General features: G+C 41.2%; 1 protein-coding gene and 1 long non-coding RNA gene across 2 annotated transcripts; one reads left to right on the top strand and one right to left on the bottom strand.

Moving 5' to 3' along the window:
• Window positions 1-5,888: 5,888 nt before the first annotated feature.
• C1H3orf38 (chromosome 1 C3orf38 homolog) lies at window positions 5,889-17,997 on the bottom strand. Its single transcript, XM_032795090.2, has 4 exons — window positions 17,096-17,997; window positions 13,546-13,766; window positions 7,545-9,709; window positions 5,889-7,389 (listed from the first exon to the last, which is right to left on the bottom strand). Exons 1-3 carry the CDS (start codon window positions 17,217-17,219, stop codon window positions 9,140-9,142), a joined length of 915 nt encoding a protein of 304 aa, XP_032650981.1. The 5' UTR covers window positions 17,220-17,997; the 3' UTR covers window positions 5,889-7,389; window positions 7,545-9,139.
• On the top strand, window positions 17,279-21,559 carry LOC142047815 (uncharacterized). The gene is made up of 3 exons (XR_012657073.1): window positions 17,279-17,327; window positions 20,303-20,386; window positions 21,234-21,559. It is a non-coding gene; the product is annotated as an uncharacterized LOC142047815 (long non-coding RNA).
• Window positions 21,560-22,813: the final 1,254 nt, after the last annotated feature.

Raw genomic sequence — 22,813 nt, 5'->3', positions numbered from 1 at the left:
AGTCTGCCTGGGACCTAACTATCTTGAGTAGTTTTGTATCATCTGCAAATTTTGCCACCTCACAGTTTACCCCTTTTTCCAGATCATTTATGAATATGTTGAACAGGACTAGTCCTAGTACAGACCCTTGGGGAACATCACTATTTATCTCTCTCCATTCTGAAAACTGACCATTTATTCCTACCCTTTATTTCCTAGATTTTAACCAGTTACCAGTCCATGAGAGGATGTTCCCTCTGTACCATGAAAGCTTACTTGGCTTAAGAGCTTTTGGTGAGGGACCTCGTCAAAGGCTTTCTGAAAATCTAACTATATTATATCCACTGGATCCCCCTTGTCCACATGCTTGTTGACCCTCTCAAAGAAATCTTAGCTGGAGCTGTGACACCTACAGTATCATAGAATTGTAGGACTGGTAGGGACCTCAAAGGGACCTGCACTCAAGGCAGGACTAAGTATTATCTAGACCATCCCTCACAGGTGTTTGTCTAAACTGCTCTTAAAAATCTCTAATGACGAAGATTCCACAACCTCCCTAAAGCAATTTATTCTAGTGCTTAAATACCCTGACAGTTGGGAAGTTTTTCCTAACGTCCAACCTAAACTAACCTTGCTGCAATTTAGGTCCATTGCTTCTTGTCCTATCATCAGAGGTTAAGGAGAACAATTTTTCACCCCCCCTCCTTGTAATAACCTTTTTATGTATTTGAAAACTGTTATCATGTCTCACCTCAGTCTTCTCTTCTCCAGACTAAACAAACCCATTTTTTTCCAATCTTCCCTCATAGGTCATGGTTTCTAGACCTTTAATTATTTTTGTTGCTCTCCTCTGGACTTTCTCCATTTATCTACATCTTTCCTGAAATGTGGTACCCAGAACTGGACACAATACTCCAGTTGAGGCCTAATCAGCATGAAGTAGAGCAGAAGAATTACTTGTGTGTGTCTTACTTACAATACTCCTGCTGATACATCCCAGAATGGTTTGCTTTTTTTTTTTTTTGCAGAAGTGTTACACTGTTGACTCACATGTAGCTTGTGATCTACTGTGACCCCCAGATCCCTTACCAAAGTACTCCTTCCTAGGCATCATTTCCAATTTTGTACGTATGCAGCTGCTTGTTTCTTCCTAAGTGGGGTATATTGCATTTGTCCTTATTGAATTTCATCATATTTACTTCAGACCATTTCTCCAGTTTGTCCAGATAGTTTTGAATTTAATCCTATCCTCCAAAGCACTTGCAACCCCTCTCAGCTTGGTAGCATCCGCAAACTTTACAAGGATGGTATGTCAAGGGCTGTTTTTCAGAATAGGATGACTCTTTGGTAGCATGTACAGTAAAACTCCTCTTATACAAACTGATTGAGGAGTTCATAAAAACTGAAAACTCATAAAACTGAATATCTCAAAATTTCAATAAGTATGGACCTAGGGTGCACTATGGCACATTGCATCACTTTCTTTTTGTCTTTCAAACCACTGCAAAGAAATTTTCAATGCATTAAAGACATCAGAACATGAAGGGATCTTCATCTATATCACCTTCCTTATATATTTTCCCCCTCCCTTCTCCAGTCAGGAAAAATGGTTCCAGTAACTGGTCATTTGTAATAACAATGTTTGTAAAATGGAGGTTCTACTGTATGCCTTTTACTGTCAATTAGTATATTCGGTAACATTTTAAAATCAGCAAAAGAAAGAAAATATTCAGAATAAAACTTATGCTGCAGGACAAAATCATCCTGAAGCAACGTTAGCATTGCTACACACACACCCAGGGCCGGCCCTGGACACACCTCTGCCTTGACTCTCAAACATTTCAGCCTAGTGATGCAATAGTACAACACAAGGACGTCGCATCAGCTGTGAAGAAATTTCAGGCTGGCATGACCTACATCAAATCTAGCCTGTGAAGTGGAAATGAACCACCTTATATACCAGCTGGCAAAACTACACAGATACGAGGATTAAAAACTGGAACAAATAGCTTGGATGTGTTTGGTCTGAGCTGTGTCAGTTCACAAGATACAAAATGCATAATGCTACCTTGTTTCACCACCATACTCTGAGATGTTTAAATATCAACACGGGCTTTCCCTACACAACTCTCCTTGAAGTTACCAGCTATTTCACAACCAAATCCATATGCACCTCCAGGAATATAAACCTAGCAGCCTCCTCCCTACATGAAGTCTTCCTGTCCCCCAGTTTAAAAAAAAAAAAAAATACAACTCTGATGCAATTGTGCAGGTAACTAGCAAGTTACAGGGCAGTCTGCTAGTGTACCCTATACTTTGATTGCCTAACACTTCCCATTTATAATTATTGCAATTTTTTTTTTTTGAGGAAATTCACCACATTCCATTGTTTGCAGCAGCCCTTTGAAATTTGACAGGGAGACAGCCCTTGCACTAAAGAAGAGCCTTTGCTTCTTTTCATTAAATCTATTCAGGTTTAGCTGAGTTACAAACTGTCAAAAATGGCCATTTCCTCTTATGTCACTTGCATTGCTCAGCAATATTTTGTTAATGTGCCAAAATAAAACTGAGGTTACAAAATCAGGCATTTGAAAGTTAGGAAATGCCAGATTTACTTATGCCCATGCTACCTTAATTTGCGCCCCCCCCCCCCCGGTACATATGCATTGTAAGTCCTCATTTATAAGACATCTACTATTTTTCCTGCACGACCTCTGGCTCCTTCAGAGCACAGGATGGATGCACAAGGGGATAAAACTAAGATTGTCTTGGGGTCCATCTCCCCTTCCAGTTGCAGTCCCTCCCACCCATCATGTCCCCTCCAATTTGAGATTGCAATGACAGCAGCTGTTCACATAGAAAAGTAATATTAGCTACTGTAATGTAAATTAATAATTGTAAAGTTTTTAGTGTATTGTTAGCTGTCTTGTAATGCAACTTGAAGGATGGAAAAGAGCAGGAGCCAGTTCAGCTGACCACACAGTTCTCCGCAGACAACTAACAAATGCCCTAATCTCCTTCAGAAGACCACAGCATGACAATCTCTACATAACTATGATCTATGGCACTCATGATCTACATACTACCTGCTCTCTCTCTAAATAGGCTTCGAGAGGACAGAACCTAGTAGCTCTAGTACGTCATGGCTAAATTCTAAGTCCTAAAAACAAAATGGAAAGTACTTAACGTGTCATATTCTATCCTGAATGTGAGAGTATGTTTTTTGTTAGGTGTTCCTGAGTACGGGTTTTCTCTACTTAAAATAGTGGAAGCATCACAATTGTACACCATACCCCAGCTACTTGCTACCACTGACTGAAAGCAATTCCTCTTCCAATTTAGTTTGAGAAGCAATTGTTAAGATCTGCAGTCACCGAGGTAGGCAGGTGAAGGGATATCTATTCTATTGCCATTAAGGTTCTCTACATTCAGTCCTGACATTCTAAACCTACTGGGAGCCAGAGTCTAAGAAACATGTTTAACAAGTCAGTTGAAATGTTGTTGCCAGGCAGTCCTCTCTTTGGCAGCTGTCACAGATAACATTTCCCTGCATGACCCTAGCAACAATGTGCGTTCCCTGCTATCACAGCTTGACTTCATTGACCAGAAGGGAGAAGGGCAGATCTTCAAAACAGTGAGACAGTGTTATGATTTTTATCAATGGCAGGTGGCTTGCCTCCAAACGTTCTCTCTGATGGGGTAGAAATATCAGGCACTTGGATCTCTGACCAATTGAAAAGATAAAATAGAATGCTGCAGAGAAGCCTAGTGCTTTTCTTCTGATCAAGCCTAAACACATTCCAGTCATTTTCCTTGCTTCCTCTCTCATGTCAGCGCTGGAGATTAAAGGTGAGCCAGAAATACAAGCACACAATGAAACTGCCACAAGGTGTCACCAAAATACCATTATGCATATTGTAAATAGCTGGGGGTCTATTAGTCAAGATTGCGTGATCTCTATGCAAGGAGTGGAGGAATGTACAGTACAACTGCTATCCCTAGTGTGCATTAGGCCTATCTTTCTTAATAGTTCTGACATTTGAAAACTGAATAAGAACCAAGTGTGGTTCAATGCTAATAGTTTGTCCTAGCATTCAGGAATTAATTGCCAGCTCATTTGGAGCAGTTTACATAACAAATTTTAATTCATCCAAGAACAATTAAATTAGTATAATTATAATCAAATCCAGGTCAATGACAATTTCAAAATGTTACAATCTTAGATGAACTATTCAAAGACAATGGCTATTTTGTTGGTATAAATATTCCATCATTTAATCATTGTTCTCCTTCCCTATATGATAAGAATTATTGTAGTAACAGCATTCTGATCCCCACCCTATTTCTCATTCTTGGTGGCATTTTGCCTATATATATCACTTAAATATCTGATGCGTCCTTAATCAGAGAGTGGAACTTGCCTTGGTTGGTTGATGGGCCTTGTGCTCTCAAGGCTTTTCATCTCTAGCTCCCAAGATCTTGCTGTTACCAGTCTGGGCTGTTTAGTGCTCTGTAAATCTGTCATCTTATCTGTTCAAGTACAGCAATGTTTCCTAAGTGTTGATCGTACAAAATAAAAAGAAAACAAAATTGCTTTATAACTCCATAGTTTGTGCTAGCAATACTTCTTTCAAGTATTCTATTATCAAGTGTGAGTACAGAGGAACTGTTCCTTTGTACTCACACTTGATAATAGAATACTTGAAAGAAGATGGAGTTAGAAGAAAGCTTGTTTACTCACAGCCGAGGAAAACAAAAAGACCCCGAGTTTCCAGTTCCCTCCCAGACTCTTAAAAAAAAATCCAGGTCTCTGATTGGTCCTCTGGTCAGGTGTTTGGTTCCCCCTTTGTTCACCCTTTACAGGTAAAAGAAAATTAACCCTTACCTATCTACTTATGACAGCTCCCCCACACCCACAAAGAGGGGACATACACAAACACATCACAGTTTGAATTCTGGGGGAAGGGAATAAAAATACCTGATCTGAAGGAACTGTATCACTGTGCTGCTTGGAATTTGGAGATAGCAACACTTCTAAGCTTAAGCAAGGAATCCCCCAAGCTGTTTACCTTGGGTTAGCCCTAAAGGACATGTAGAGCTTTCATAATACAGCAGCTCCTGTTATCTTTTTAAACCTAAGACTGTAACTCATTTTTATATGTTTACTGGCTTTAACCTTTGAAATCATTCTATGTTCTTTTTCCCAGTGAATAAACCTTTAGATAGTTTATCACAGAATTGGCTACAACCATTGTCTTTGGTGAAAGATCTAAGGTACAAGTGACCTGGGGTAACTGACTGGTCCTTTGAGACTATTCAGGAGTAACCTGCATAGCAAGACAGACCAGAGTGCTCAAGATGACTGTCTGTTACTCCATGTTAAGGCTGATATAATGCTTGACGAGTTCACTCTTGATACTTGGCTGCTGAATCTAATTATAGAACACACAACCAGTTTGATGTTTGTGCCCTGGTTTCTAACACTCTGTGCTGAGTTTGGTACCCATGATCGTGAGCCATTCCAGACAGCCTGCCACGCACCTCGACACTCACCTCAACTATTGTGATGTTCCCCTCTGGAGTTATCTGGACTGGTGATCTGCTACGCCACTCTAATCCCTGACCCTGGGAGCCAGCCTTACCCTGCTCTGCTGCGAGAACCCCCACTCCTGGGCTGTTCATGCAGAGCGTCTGGCATGTAAGTTGCTCCCAGCTACTTGCAAGTGAATGACACTAGCCAATATCTCCGGTCCCAGAAACAACCCTAGGAACTTCCATCTTGCAGCATCCAGTTATGCCCCCTGGACGCTGCAAGCTGATAAGTTCATCAATTTGACAAAGAAATTGATATGTTCCAGACTTGTTCTCCCAAGAGGAGTCTCTGACACACTGCAAACCAAATACACTGATTCAGGTAGAATAAACAAACAGATTTATTAACTATAAAGGTAGATTTTAAGTGATTATAAGTCAAAGTATAACAAGTCAGATTTCGTGAAATGAAATAAGATCAGCTTAGAATGTGTTTTGCTTTTAACACTTTTAAGGTCCTTAAAAACTTAGATGCTTTTCACCACAGGTTGGCTGGTTACTTTTCACTCAGGCTCTCCCCCTTGATCAGTGTTTCAGTCGCTTTGTAGTGTTGGTGTCTGTAGATGTAGGTGGAAGAGAGACCCCATGGCAAAATGTCTCCCCTTTTTATAATGTCCTTTCTTTCCCCTGTGCTTTGTCCTCTCCTCCCCCTTCAGAGTCAGGTGAGCAATACCTCATTGCAGTCCTGAACTACCCAAAGGAAGGGGTGATTCCCTCGAGGATCTAACAGATTCTTTTGTTGCTGCCTAAGCCAGCGTCCATTGTTTCTGTAAGGCTGGGCTGGGTTTGTCCCATCCATGCCCTGATGAGGTGTGAACTGCCTCTGTTCTTGGAGAGTTTTTGCATGGGCTTGCTTTAAGCCCTGAGGATACATTTTCAGCCTTATAACTATGTACATGAAATTATAACCTTACTATAACATTACTGTAATAATTACTATAACAGGAGTCGGCAACCTTTGAGAAGTGGTATACCGAGTCTTCATTTATTCACTCTAATTTAAGGTTTCGCGTGCCAGTAATACATTTTAACAATTTTAGCTCTCTTTTTATAAGTGTATAATATATAACTAAACTATGTAAATTAAATAAGGTTTTTAAACTGTTTAAGAAACTTCATTTAAAATTAAATTAAAATGCAGAGCCCCCTGTACCAGTGGCCAGGACCCAGGCAGTGTGAGTGCCACTGAAAATCAGTTCACCTACCTCTGTACTATAACAACCATGCTCAGTGCATTATGAGCCTTCCGAAGACAACCAACATGACAAACTGCATTGGATTCCACACAATCATTTTATAAAGATGAACATGGAAGTGTTGGGGTTCCCTGAGGTACACAGCATCACAACCATCTTTCCACAAACCCTGCAAAAAGGTGTTTAGCAAAGTTGAAACTAACAGCAGGCAGGCCTATGCAGAGAGAACTGAAGGCAACCACTTCCCATCAAGTTTGTATGGTGGTGTTGCTCTCTGCTTTCTCCATTCCTCTTCTGGGTAAAAGTCTTAAACACCAGAAGAGGAGCACAAAATACTTATAATGTTATGTAACTGAAGAGAGTTCCCTACATGCTAGTTAACTTAGTTGTAAAACATGAATGAAATATAGAAGTTCCATTTAGCTGTATTCCTCTCTTTTGCAGTTGTTTGTTTGAGCACTTTCTGTAGTTGTGAGTGAAGTGAGTTCATAAAGCATAAACACTAGCATAATTTTAATTTCGCAAGGACAACTAGTTACATTTTTAATGTAATCTTCATATTATTAGTTAGTGCATGTTTAGAAATGCCATTAATTTTAGCAAGAAGGGAAGGTACAGTACACTTCTACAGGAGACAAGAAATTTGCTTTAATATTCAAAGAGGGAGCATCTCTACATAATCAAAAGAGGCACTGTTTTTAGTCTTTGGTTTTCACAGTTATTTCCTCCTCTGCACTCCAAAAGTCAAAATCTTGAGTATGTAGAAACTTCCCCCACTCCCTCCCCTTTGATAGGTATGCATGGCTACCAATAACTTGAAACTAGTAGATTACACACATGCAAGGAAAGTGAAGTGCTTCAAAGGAATGTAAGAATGAAAGCTACTTTTTCTTAATTACCTCAACAGTTCACTAGGAAACAATGTTTCAAAAACTGTCCTTCACTCAGTATATAATCACATTCTTTTTAAATAAATCTTGTTGTTAAAGGGACAACTAGAAATCAGTTGGTTCACAAAAGTGAGTTTGAGAACTGTTTTTTAGGCATCACATCTGCCTCGTGTCTTCCTGCTACTTTTTACAAGTTTTAACCACATTTAAGCATTTCTTTAAAGTGCAAACTTCTCTCCCACGTTGTGAGATACGCCACACAAATAGGAAATAATTATTCGAGAAATAACGAAATTGATCAAACAACGGTCAAATACTCAAAGCAAGTAAACAGAAAAGATTTTGTGTGATCTTTTGTGTTACTTTTAAACACATTAAGAAAACACAGAAGTGTAGTTATTGAAGTTACCTGAATTCCGTTTAACCCCTGAACTGCTATTACTTGTGCCAATGGAAGACCAAGCTTATCTGGAAAATCTGGAAAAGTTGTTCCAGCTTCCATGTTTTAAAAACCTCACATATCCAGTTTAATAAGTCTGCAGTAATGGGATACAATTCTTGATTTTGAGAGAACCACCACACGTAAGCTATTACATTAAACTCTCCTGTAAGCTGTATACAAAACAAATACCCTATCAAAACATCTGGCTTTATATGAAGCTTAAATTGATAGACTAAATTCTAATGTTAACCCCTTGATCCCCCAGAGAGTCAATGCAAGAAATGGATGCAATGTCACCCATTTAATTTTGGGAGCAGGGTGTTTTTTATTGCAGAAGTGAGGTAAATGCTACTGGAAAATGGAAAATAAATGACAACACTGGAAACTTAACGATCAATTCAGCACAGGAAAAGCACTGTCAGCAGCAGGGTTAGCTTCCCCACACCATATTAAGTTCTCTCTATTTTTTAGTGAAGGAAACAATTTTAAAACAAAGAGGAAAATTCTCTTCATGCATTCAGTACTTGACTTCTCCCCTGGAACTGCCAACAAGGCTGCCAGTTTTGTGGGGTTATTGGCCCATTAAGAAATCAGACCAACAATCCTAATGCACTTTTAAGTGGCCACCTGAAGGCAATGACTTTCCAACACAATTGGGGTCCAACTTTAAGTCGTGGCCTCGGGAGAAGCTCCATATGCTATTATAAGTCCCCGTGGACTTATGTGATGAAAAGAACACATCAAATAGAAAGAAAAATAAAGTTATTTCATTTCTAAATATATGTTGTGCGGTTCTAAGTCCTGAAGCAACTTTTTCAACTACATGTTAGTATGGAGGACGGGTGCCCAAAAGCAGTGGGGCTCTTTAAGTGTATTTCACTCAGTACTTTGGCATGTTATCAACTTAGCAAACCTGACTAAAGAAACAGACATCACCACAAGTCTGAAGTCATTTAAACATTCAAGAATTCACTACAACTGCTGTATTGTTTTTCAAACAATTGTTATTCCCCCAATTCTGTATGCACATTGCTCAGAATTCAAGGTTCAACCAAGCTCAGTTCTTTCCCATCATATAGCTCTTGCAGTTCATTCGATTCATATTTTATGGAAGGCTTTTGCACTTGTGTCCCAGGCTCCAGAGCATTTTCTCCAACTATTTTAAGGTTCACTAATTTTATTTTCCAGGTATTTTCGCTCACTGGACAGCGGATGAGTCCAAAGATTTGTTCAAAGATGCCCAAGCAAACGTTGCCTCTATGTACAGTGCCAGCTACCGCCACCACTACTAACCCATGTGGAGAAATTACACACTTCAGTCCACCAGCATCCAAGTTGGGGTTCAGTAAGAGATACTCCTCTTTCACCAATGAGAGTAAACGGAGGCTCACCAATTCTGCACCAACATATTCTTCCATGTTTTTTTCTAATGTGTTGTAACAAAATTTCAGTTTGACATCCTCCCAGAAATGCTGTGGTCCCCACTTTTCTTTGGATTGTCTCCCCAAAGGATGCTGAGAGTTGAGAAGTTCAAAGAACCACTGACAGAATTCTCTTCCTAGTCTGTTCCAATCATTCTCTTCCTGTTGTTTTTGTCTCTGTTCATAGCTCTGTAATCAAAGGGAAAAAAAGCACTTATTTTTCTTAGAAGATTTTAGCAGGCTTTAATACAGAAGCTTGCTACTTACTATACACATCTTTAATACACCTCAAAAGATTTGCTGTGTGCTAACATTTTATTTTCTATTTTGCACATTCCTGAGTTTTCCAGACAAAATGCTTGAGAAGGAATAAAGCAAGGAAGTCAAACCTAAACCTCTCTTCTTAAATAATGAAGATTCTGCGTGCTTGTCCATAGCTGACGCCCAGAAATCCCCTTAATAGTCACTCTAGAAATATAGTACTTGAAGTAGTTACTTTTAAGAGAAATGAGAAGGTACTTAAAGTTGGTTTAAGTAATAAACTCAGCAACTCTGGATGAAATCCTAGCTCAGTTGAAGTCAATGGCAGTTCTGCCACTTACTTCAATGGGGCCAAGATTTTTCACATAGTTTATAAAGAGTAAGATTTAGTCTTGCTGTGTAAAAAGGAGTTGTCTGTACAAGTAAATTCTAGCTAAGATTTACACTTAAAATCTAAGATTATGGCAATGCCTTACAATACGTACCTTCAACGAACAGATATCCTCATTTACTTGGGAGCAATGGTAGCACTTCTCATACTAAAGGTGGCCAGAGTAATTAACTCTATCCTCAATGTCTCCCTTGTATTTCTCTTTGACAGATACTAGCAAGCTGCCTTTATACTTTGCACCCTCAAATGACCAGATAAACACATCCAATCCTGATCAGTATCAGTCAGTCATTCTGTGCGCATCCTTGATGCAACATTTGAAGCTGCTGGAGTATCTCAGAACCTACCTGCTATTTCAATCCAAGGCAGTAGAAGATGGTAACAAAAAGAAAATCAGTAACCCGGGAAGAACTGGATAGCTCAGAGGATTATTGGGATATAAAACTTTTCACCTCTAGATTACCTACTTGAACCTAGATTGGTTTTGTTAGTGACAGAAAGTCAGTACCAACGGAAAGCTGCCTGGTCACCTGTGTGAAGGGAGTCTGATCTTCACCATGTTTCTGATAGAAAAGTGTCCAAATCATAGTCTCCAAGGATATCATTACTGCACCCTTTCATCAGCACTAAGTCTACTAGAAAATATATTTTAAAATAGTAGCCCAAAACAAACATTGCCAGCATGAAAGAATACAAAGAATAGTCTGAAGAGATCAACACAGCTCCTCACACAAACTAAATTTAACTTGTTTAAAAATCTCAAGGCAGCATGGTCAAACAGAAAGAGCAGAGGACACTGTTAATACTAGGTTCTCCGCTAATTCACTGTGTATCTTGGGCAAGTCACTTAACTTCTTTATCCCTGGTTTCCCTGTTTTTACAGGTGGAAATTAAACTTACCTGCCTTTGCAAAGCATTTCTAAGACCTACAGAGGAGGAATCTATGTAACTGCTAAATATTAGAAATAAAGCGACCAAACCAATACTAACCTGAAGGGTTATTTCCTTGAAGCAGCCCGGCGAGGCTGCAGTCTGTCCTGCAAATGCAGCTGAGAATGATGGGGATGAAAGCAGAAACTAAGTTGTTATATGTAGCCAGTAGCAAGGGCAAGATCTCATTGAGGACAGAATAGGGATAAAGTGCTATAAATTTAATAAAATGAAACCAAGAATAGCAATGGTTAAGAAAGCTATTGGGGGACAATGAAAATTAGAATCTTTGTGTTTTATGGCTGTGCGTGTTACCGTGTGCAGAGGAGGAAGAAATATGAAGACAAATATTTGTCTTCATAAGTTGTTATATTTCAAGTAGACTGGCAGGTTACTTTTAAAGATACCTTTGGCTGATACTGGGATTCAGAAAAGGAAGTTTTCTGTCATCGAGAGAAAAAAAATACTTTCCCAGATAAAGGGAGAGTGAATTCATGCAAGTCAGGGATCTGCATAGAGGAGGACTAGACAGTTATCCAGTTGTCTCTCAGGTAGGCGCATGTCTCGAACCAACATTGTTCTTAGAGACATATCCTTTGCTTTTTCTTACAATACAGGCTGGTTTCTTAACCGAATTTTAATGACTGAAACTTTGTGACAAAAAGATCCTTAATTTTCCAATAAGTTCTAACCTAATAATGCCAAGCCCACGTTCCAAACAGGAATTAGATCTGTAGGATGAATTGCTCATTTTTTTGTCCGCATTTGTTGAGTGAGATACCAACAACACATATCTACATCCTCTGGTACTTGCCAATTAACAGCATTCCTTAAAAGCAGGCCAAGCCAGAAGCAAGTTCAACTAAGCTTCTGCTAAGATCGTGATCATTAACTCTGGAATCAAGTTTGGGTAATAACTTTTGTGTTTGAATTTCATATTTTAGATTAAATATATATTCCAGATTTATAATGCCATGACTTCTCACCCCTACTCCTGCTGCAAGGGATAAGTGGAAGGAGAAGCCTGACTATAAAGCACAGCTGAATTTCCCATTCTTTCTGCATTTCTCTGAATGAGTACTTAACTCACTTTACTTTTACTGTATCTAATTCCCAGTCATCCATCCTTCACTTTCTTAAATAATGCAAGTTGTTTTCACTCTTGCTGCTTTATAGAAAGCTTCCAAAACAGAGTCACAAAAACACAAGCCTTATAGTATGGTACATTATTGAGGCAACAGAAGAACTAGGTTCCTTAGCATGTCCCATCTTCTGAGTCTGTCTTTTAGATTGTAAATTCTGTGGGGGCAGTGAGTGTTGTGCACAATAGCAATTATATTTTTGCCACTTAAACAGTAGCATTTATACATGACAAATTACTTCCCTCAAGGGAACAAGTCAGCAAAGTTGCACATCAGTAGCTACAGAGCTCGTTGACAGTCAGGTTGGTGACCATTATATCTTTGAGTCACACAACTGCTTAACAGTAATCATGGCCACCTTGAGTTAGAAACTTTAGATCCAAGAATGATGATAAACTAAAAAAACAACCAAACAAAAACACATATTTTGCAAAATACAATGAGGAGGAAGTTCAGATCACCCACAAACTTGTTGATAATGAGGCAAATCTAGTCACATCATATTAAGCAGAGGTTAGAAAGAGACCTGTTCAGTAGCAATGGTAGTACTGCCACCAATCCTAAAGTTTCAGAAGAGTTACAGTTTTTCAACATCCATCATGCATTTCACTCTCCACTTTCCTTAGATACCAGGAACGGAAAGGAAGATGGCTTGCAAAAAGTTAACAGCTATTGGAGCAGCTAACAAAATGATTTGTCATGTGACCTGTTAGTTAAAAACTAGGAGCAGCAGTGCTGTTTTGGTGCTATTGTCGCTTGGCAAAGTGGGAGACAGGCAGCTTAAAAAACAAATAAAGAGAGAGAGGCGCATAGTTTATTTTCCCAACAATTGAGACTAAACTTTCAGAACACTTCTCAGAACATTTGTGAAGTTTATGGAGCGTCCCATGTCCATTAACTCTGTGGCAGTCACACCTCCATCTTTAGAATTATCCAGACTCTGATGTACTATTTTGTCTTAATTTGTGTCCTACTGATTCCACGCCTTGCAATTCAAAGTCAGTTGTTGTGAGGAAGATACAACACGTTAATTACGTACTCGGACACCAAAAAACAAAGGGCATTTCATCTATCAAGATAGTTACAGATTTTCCAGATATAAGATTCAATGTGCAAATATGAGAGGATACTTTTTTTTATTAAGTGAAGCTTTTAAACCAAGAAAAATTTCAGTTCCACTATAAACAGCAGGAAAACACAACCATCTCAGTTTGGCTGAGGAAAAAAGAGTCAACGAACTTACAAGCAATAGCTGTTCCACACAGGCAATATTCTTAGGCCTTTCAGAACATAAAACTCACCTGTTTATTCGGATTAACATCCTCTGTCTCTGCAACATGATCTGTCAGCTGCCCACTCCAGTATTGCTTTGCATGATGAATGAGCCGGTGTTTTTCAGAACAAGGTGGCACCACAACTCCTTCTTTTGCCAGGTATTTAAAAATTATTTCTCGATAGACTTTTTTTCGTTTCAAGAGTTCTTCTACACTTTGACTGTAAACTAAAATTGCATGAATGGCTTCTGGAAATAAAGAAAGCTAAGTCAGCAACTGCTTCTCTCATTAGAAAACCAATCTGTTGATTTTCTAACTAAAGTAAAAATTTCAACTTGAACATTTTCCTCAGTGATGATCAGTAACAAACTCATGCAAATATGGTTGAAAGGCATTCAGCAGGCCATATGGAAAAGCCTGAAATTGATCTGTTGCCTCAATGGCCTAACAGAAACTGATGCTTGAATAAGACCTAACTAGCTGAAACTAGAGCTGAACAGTTTGTTTGGGGGCCAAATTGAAGATCCTCAAAAAAGGAGTTCAAATCTAAACTGATTTTTTTTAAACTTTCCTCACGAAAAAGAAAACATATTATTTATATATTCATTCATTTTGAATTAAACAAAATTTTTTTTTTTACTCAAAAGGATTTTCCCTCCCCACCCATATTTTGGGTGTGTCTCACCATTTTGGGTGGTTTTAATAAGTAAAGCTAAATTCCTAAACAAAACATTTTCAAATAAAAAGTCAAAAAATTGTTTCAAAACACTCAATACAGTTTTGATTTTTTCAAACAAATTCTCTTTTCTTCCAGCCAGAACTATTCACTAAATTCTTCCCTAATATACTAATGGTTTTGGTGCCCTGAAATTACATTTTTGGATAAACTATCTGCTGGAAAAATAATTCATGTGGGTCTAGATGAAACTCAAACCATGCAAGACAGAGACAAATGCTTATAGGCTGTGGAAGCAACCTGGCTGTAACAACTCCACTGGCTCAAACTCTCTGCTTGCATGCATTAATCACGTATGCAAGCAGAGTGTTTTGCTGGAGCCCCCAGTTCTTTCTGGATGTCCAGTGATTGCCAAAGGGGCTTTATTTGAGCTTGTCAAAAGGATAACCCTTTTAGAATGTTTATCTTACCACTCACAGAATGTGCTCCAAATGGGGCTACACTTTCAAGTGATCTGGAAACTCCAGCTACTGCAGTACACAGCAGCCAACTTATTTCAGGCAAAGGACACCCTGCACATGTTCACTGAGATGCATTAGCTAACAACTTATTTTGGGTTAATATTTAAGTTGGCTTTGACCTAAATTATTTAGCTCTTGATACTACAAACTTCCTCCACCCCACTCCCAATGATTCTACAACAGTTGTGATCACTGGAATCGAACCTAAAGTAACTTCCACCATTGGTCTGCCTAAACCTGGATCTGATGTCCTTCAGAACATGCTGCAAGGCTCCTCTGATTTCCAGGAAAGGAACAGTATAGGTACAGGTTGAAGGAGAGAGGAGGATTTAACAGAATAGAGAGACTTTTATGGTCATTCCGAACAGCTGAGTTTTTAATCAATCTATAATTATTTTACGAACCTGGAGAGATACACTTTTCTGACTGTAACCTCACAGAAAAAAGTATTTTTAAGAGGGAAATACCAATGTTCTAATGTCTGCTTGCCCTCAGCGACTTTCCTATTTACATTTTATCAATTTATAATACAGAACATTTTGGTTAACTGCCAGCTAGTTCTGTAAACTCAAACTGGGATTTAAAAAGCTGTATTCTTTACCTCACATGTCAACAATGCAGATTTCTAGAATCAGAACTTAGACGGTGATTCTGCCAGCAATAAACAGAACACACTTCAGTAAGATTAGCCTTCTATAAACCACAAAAGTGTGAAGGCTGATGAAAGTATAAATCTTTATAATGTACAATAACCAAATATTTAAGATCCAGGGGATGCACTGTACTATGTAGGAAGGTGCCATTTTTAAAATATAATTTTTCTGACAGAAAGCACATTACTATTGGAAACTCTTATTTTTCAGGGGTTTATTGCTCAGTTAGGAAATATTAGGAAGCTCAAATTTAGCCTTTAAAGAAGTCAAAGTAGCCAATTCTAATTTTGGCTGATGTTACACATCAAGTACTTTAGTGTTTAACTTAGAACACCTTATATTTAGGAAACAACTGTTTAGTTAAAGCAAACTTTACTTAGCCTTATTGTATTCTACAAATACTACAAAAATCCTTAAGTTAAAGCAAAGCAAAAGTCACATAAATCAAAATGAGTCCACAAAAAGGGGTGCAAGATGTACAAATAAGAGATACTTTGCCCTGTGGGCTAGTAACTTATTTACCACCTGACTGCATGTTTCTTTCAACAACTTAGAGCAGAAGTTACTCATGCCAGCAGCAGCATTAACTGGTATTTCAGTTAGCTGTAACGCACACCTGCTCCTTACCCTCTTCCCCTCTACTTTTTTTAAAGGGCATAGAACTTACATGAGACACACACTACTTCATAAAGAATGAAAAGGCTTTTAACTCCAACTATTGTCAAACATAGAGGATGGTTAAGTGTTGACTATCTTGGTAATTTGTTCAGAAGTCTGAATGCCTCCCAGAGGAGAGCAATCCATGAAAGCTGATTTGGTATGAATATCTCTCCTGCTTGTGTAGAGCCTAGCATAATGGAGTACAGATGCTGTTCAGATACCACAATACACTAATAAAAAACAAGCTTAACCCACAGAAAGATCCACAGAGGAAAGAGGCTCTAAACAGGGATACAATCAAATGAAGTCTCCAGGGCTCATACATGGTGTAATTTTTGGGCTATGAAAATAGCTATAGCATTTACCTAATCATGGAATTATGAATTACTATTTTCTTTTAAAATATAAAAAAAATTACTTATAAAATAGAAAAAATATCTAGAAAGTCCATTTACCCCCAGTGTTTCCTATTTAAATACTGCATCATGCTTGAAAAGCACAGGCATCTGAGTGCTGCGATTACTTCATGAACTGCGTGAAGTCAACAGCTGGGTACCAACACGCGCATAAGAGATCACAAAGGTTTCATCCTCGTCCCTGCCCTCGCTCCCACATCCTCTTTCACACTTGTTGAAGAAGCGCGGCAGCTGACCAGCCGAAGCACGAGACGCTTTCGCAACTGTTCTTGCGGGGCAGGGCGGGGCCTCGCTTAGGGCTGACGAGCGGAGCGGTGCTTGGGCTACAGCTAACAGCTCGTTACTCGTATTGCGGCCGCGCCTAGGAGCCCGGGCCCCGGCCCAGCCCCCGCTGCCCGGCGCGCACACAAGCGATGGGCGGAGCGAGACTGAGCAGCGGCAGAGCCCGTGACAGGGCGAAGCCAGAAGCCAAACGCCCAGGGGAGCCGCGGTGACAGGAGCAGGGCGATGGCAGCTCCGGGCCGGAGACACGGGGCAGCCTCAGGCGCCGCGCTACCCCCAGAGCGAGGCGGGGCCCGCCCGAACAAAGGGGCGGAGCTAGCGCTAGGGCCCGCCCCTCCCTCCTACCCACCGGGCCCCGGCCCCACCCACCTTGTCGGCTCTGCGGCAGCACCAGGCGGTTGGTGATCGTGTCCGTCAGCGCCATCAGCTCGTCCGTCGCCATCAGCTCCAGCAGGGCCCGGCACCCGGCCCGCTCCCGCTCGCTCAGCCCCATGGTCCGCCCAGCGGCAGCCGGTGCCGGGCCGTTGGCAGCCCCCGCGCTCCCCGGCTCGCGCAACCCTGACAACCAGCCAGCGGAAGGGACGAAGCGTCTACAACCTGCGTGCGTGGCTGTCACCGAGGGAGCAGCAGCTAACGCGGCCCGGCGGGAAACAGGCACCTCCCGGCACTGTAGTTCCGCCCCCTGCTGAAGCCCCGCCCCTGGAGCGCTGCTGCGGGGAAGGAGGTGGCTGGGGTGGGGTGTTAGTGATACTTCAACCCTGATCCCAACCCTGGGCAGCTTGTGCCCCACGGTCAGGGCGATACACCCCCACGTCACCTCCCACCACCAGCGCCATCGGCCCAGCTGCTCTCTCTGCACAGAGAGTGGAGGTTCAAGAACAAAGGACAAGTCTACACTTCACACCCACAGCGCTATGACGCTGTTGTGCGGGGGTGTGAAGAAGCCTAACCCCGCCTATGGCCAGCCCTGTGATCAGGAGAGCTTCTCCCATCACCGGAACTACCACCTCTCAGGGAGGGAGATGGATTAGCTATGCCAGGGGAGAAGCTCTCGCATGGGCGTAGGAGCACGCAGCAGAGGGACAGGGCTGGAGCTCAGTACAGGGGAGACAAGCCCAAAGATTCTCCTTTCGGAGCCTTTAGTTTCAGGCTGAGGTCAGTTCTGCACAAGCGCAACAGGCCTAGGCCGGGCACTCCCTGTGCCACCATCCTCAAGAGGGAAGCCCGAGGGTAATGCAGACCCCTGCCGAACTCCCACCTCAACCCTGCTACAGCTGCACACCATGCTGGGTTTTTTTTTGTTTTGTTTTTTTGGTCACATGGCTACTTGTCCTGGCCGTAAGGAGGAAAGAGCCACCTAATAATTACAGCTTCTCTCTTCACGTATTTGGCTCACCAGTTCTTGGTAATATGAACAGGGTCTAACCGATCACCAGAGGTAGGGTGGGGAAGGAATTTTCCCCAGATTAGATTGGAAGTGATGGGTGGTGGTGGGGGGGGGGGGAAGTGTGAGAAAAGAGGGGTTGCCTTTCTTTGCAGTAAAGGTCACTTGACAAAATTTAGCCTTTTCAGGGGCCTGAGGCATTGGTGTTTCTTGGTCCCTACTGGTCTCTGTTCCACAAAATAGTCTAGGCTCCGGGGTTTGTACTATTTCTATGTTCTAATTTCAGATGCTGGGTCAGTGAGCCAACAGAGCTGAGGATGAGAGGTTTGGGGTGTGGGAGGGGGTCAGGGCTCTGGGCTGAGAGTGCAGGCTCTAGGATAGGGCCAGGGATGAGGACTTTGGAGTGCAGAAGGGGCTCCAGGTTGGAGGAGGCTCAGGGCTGGAGGTGCAGGCTCCGGGGTAGAGCCGAAGATGAGGGATTTGGAGTGCAGGAAGGGGTTCCGGGATTGGGGGGGCCAGGAATTGGGGCATGGACTTACCTTCAGCAGATCCCCGTCAGTGGCACAGCCAGGGTGCAGAGGCAGGCTTCCTGCCTGTCCTGGCACTGCAGACTGCACTGCACCATGGAAGCAGCCAGCAGCAGGTCCAGCTCCTAGGCAAAGGCATGCAAGCAGCTCCATGTGGCTCTCTCTCACAGGCCTCCCCCTCCCCAGCTCCCATCGGCCAGTTCCAGGCCAATGAGAGTGCTTGAGGCCGGGGCAGTGCACAGAGCCCTGTAGTCCCCTGCCTAGAAGCTGGACCTGCTGCTGGCCTCTTCCGGGGCATAGTGCGGTGTTGGAGCAGGTAGGCACTAGCCTGCCTTAGCCGGGGAACACCGCTGATGAGACTTTTAACATCCCAGTCGGCAGTGTTGACCAGAGACGCTAGGATGTCTGGGTGCTGAGCAAAGCGACCTAGTGACTTACATGCCACAACCCAGTACTAGGTCGTGACCTTAACTTTGAAAAACATTGATTTTACACAACCTTTTACAATTCTAGCAAAATACTTTGAGAAGTCAGTCTATGCAGTTTCCATAAATGTTTTTAATTACTTTCTTTAAAAAACTAAGGGTATGGCTACACTTGAAATTTCAAAGCGCTGCCGTGGCAGCGCTTTGAAGTGCGAGTGTGGTCACAGTGCCAGCGCTGGGAGAGAGCTCTCCCAGCGCCGCACGTACTCCACATCCTCTACAGGTGTAGCTTGCAGCGCTGGGAGCCATGCTCCCAGTGCTGCGGCACTGTTTACACTGAGGCTTTACAGTGCTGTATCTTGCAGCGCTCAGGGGTGTGTTTTTTTCACATCCCTGAGCGCGAAACTTGCAGCGCTGTAAAGCGCCAGTGTAGCCATGGTCTAAGACATTCTCAGTAGAAGTTGCACTGATGTAGAGCTGAGAATTTCAACTACAAACTGTACTGAATAAAGTTATTATAAACAAGCAGCAATTGGTAACTTGGAAATTAGTAATTAAGATTGCACAGCCAAACTTTGTGTAAGAACATTATATAATCAGTATAGCTCCTCCCATGTTCAAATCACATTAACTACTCTTCAAAGCCTTGTGAAGTAGGCATTGTTGAAGCCTGAAGGCAAAACTGACAGAGAGGTTAAGGGGCGGCCCTAGGCCACAAGGGGCATCCGTCAGAGGCCAAATACGAACTCGAACTCCTGCTTCCCAGTCCTGTGTTCATACTAGCAGATCAACATCCCTCTCTACGTAAGGTAGATCTGTTCACACCCATCCATAAACCATTCCTCTTACTCAAGATGTCTGCTGTAAGCCACACTCCCTCCCTGTCAAGTTACCTGTTTCTCTGTGCTCTCTCTTCCCTCTGGGCCTAAGCCCCTTTCTATCCCTTTTTGGATAGCAGTACCTGTGTTCACCAATAGCTACCATATGAGGAGATAGGTCAATGACTTGGAGATTGAGGAGGCTGCCAACTACTTTCTTCTTCCTGTGGGATCAGGATAATCAAAGTCTTCCCGTATTGGGTAATTGGGATGTGCACAGGGATTTGCCAGCTTTGTCCAACCTCTGCTGTTCCCACTCTGTTCCCCTATGTTGCAGCCTAATCAAAGTAAATGTTGCTGGGACTGGATGACATGGGATGGATCATTTGATAATTGCCATGTTCTGTTGATTCCCTTTGAAGCACTTGCTATTGGCCACTATCGGAAGACAGGATACTGGGCTAGATGGACCACTGATCCAACCCAATGGCCATTCTTATCAAATGGTGTGGGAAAACCGTGCAGCCAGATCTTGGTTCTTTGCTTCAGTGGTAGCCTCCTGTTGGGCCTCCTGCTACTACTGTGGGGACAGGATTTACAACTGACTGTCCTTATGTTAATATTTTATTGTCTACCTATCTGCCATCAATCTACCTACCCCCAACAGCCAATCACCAAATAACCATAAGTGATCTAAGCTTCCCATATAAACCCTGAACTACCATACTGAAAATACAATGAAGATAAAGAACTGGCACTTAGATTAGTTATCAGGATCAATACTGAATGACATTATTTTTGGCTCCAGTTGGTCCAACATTACCTATTATTATAGTAGATAAAATACCTACCCTCTCCCCTTCCACTCAGACATACTTGGGTCTTCCAATCCTATTGCACATTAACATTAGAAGCTCACCACTTCTGGATTATGCTGATAAATGGAGAGAGAAATACCATTTCTTAGCCTACATTCTGTGATTTGATGAGGAGTCTCATTTACTCACTAAAATATGCAGTCTTAAACACCCACATATTCTGACTCAAGTACCACAGTTAGCTGAATTTGGACCACAAATTTCCATAATTTTTTTTTGGTGTGTGTGTGTGGGGGGGGGGGGCCTTTAAAATAACTACAGTATTCTCAGTGTTATATTTCTAGATCTCTTTTTACAGCCTTATCTAAATTTAGCTGTGAATAAATTAAGACTGATATTTAACAAGGAAAACAAATACAAAATATTGTTCTGTGGTAAGTTAACATTGTGATTTAACAGTTAACTTTTGTACGCTTGATTTCTCAACTCAGTGCTGCCTATATTCTTTATTTTAACTTACCTTTTTTCCTTAAAGGGAAGAATGCTGCAAAGGGGTTAAGTATCAAGCCTTAACTGAAGACAGTTGACATAATATGAAAAAACAGGCATTTCACCTGTGTGTCAATGTGCTTCACAAGTATCATCACTAGAGCTAGTCCAAACTCAGGATGTCTGTTCCACAGGAAATGACATTTTAAAATTTCCCTTCATCCCAAATCAGAACAAAAAGTTAAATTTCCTATCAAATGAAATTTGAAAACATTTTGTTTCAACAATGCCAAAGCATTTTGTTCAGATTTTTATATTATAAATTATCTCCCACCAACTGGAAATTTCAAAAAATTGTTTCAGAAATATTCAAGTGACCTTACTGAAGTGCTCTGAAATATCTTGATACTTTTTCATCAAAAATATTAACAAAATTAGTATGCTCCTGCAAAACATGTCAATGTTGTCAAATCAGCATTTCTCAGTGGAAAATTTTCAACGAGTTCTGTTACCTTCTTACAGAACAGGAAATGGATTCAGTAGCTTGCTAAAGTTCACACAGGAAGTCTTTTGACAGCTATTAGACATAAAGCCTAAGTCTTCTGACTCCTAGATGTAGTCTAGACATAGCTATAGCAGTACTAAATCTATCAGTTTATAAACAGGTAATTAAAGCAGTACAATTCCCTTACATGAACACAGTAATATCAATATAATGGTGTTTATATTTACATGAATAAGGTATGAAAAGATAAGAACCTTTATACACATTAAGGGCTCTACTGATTTAACTACATGCATTTCTAAACAGATTGTGTTTGTACTACCATAATGCTAAATGTAGACTAGCTCTTAGTCCTGGGTTTAGACAAGGGAATCTTCCTCCACCTTAAACCTCTCTAGGTTAAAAGCAACAGGAAGAAATCAAATTGAAAATTCTAATGCACAGAAATGCTAAATCTTAAATAAAGATTAAAAATATTAATAATATGATAATAAAAGGCATCGCCTACCTTGAAGACTTTGTAATCTTCCATTAAGTTTTATTTAGACAAGTCAGATGTCTTCAAGTCTGCAGGGCCTGATAAAACACATCCTAGAACACTTAAGGCACTGGCTGAGGAGATCTCTGAGCAGCCATTAGAAATTATCTCTGAGAAACCATGGAGAATAGGAGAAATCCCAGAGGTCTGGAAAAGGGCAAATATAGTAGCTATCTTTAAAAAGGGAATAAGGACAATCCAGGGAACTGCAGACCAGTAAGCTTAACTTCAGTACTTGGAAAGATACCCGAGCAAATAATCACTTTGTAAGCACCTAGAAGATAAGGTGATAAGTAATAGTCAACATGGATCATATCAAACCAACCTAATATCCTCCTTTGACAGGGTACCAAGCCTTACAGATAAGGGGGGAAGCAGTGGAAGTGATATATCTATACATTAGTAAGGCTTTTGATAGTCTCACATGACTTTCTCATAAGCAAACTAAGAAAATATAGCACAGACAAACCTACTATAAGGGAGGGGCTGCACAACTGATTGGAAAACTGTACTCAGTAGTTATTAATGGTTCACAGTTGAGCTGGAAGAGCATATCCAGCTGTATTCCACAGAGATTTTTCCT

The sequence above is a fragment of the Chelonoidis abingdonii genome, chromosome 1 (genome assembly GCF_003597395.2).
Source record: "Chelonoidis abingdonii isolate Lonesome George chromosome 1, CheloAbing_2.0, whole genome shotgun sequence".
In the NCBI taxonomy this organism is placed as follows: domain Eukaryota; kingdom Metazoa; phylum Chordata; order Testudines; family Testudinidae; genus Chelonoidis; species Chelonoidis abingdonii.
The sequence above is the reverse complement of the archived record's forward strand: the minus strand, read 5'-3'. Positions and strand labels throughout refer to the sequence as shown.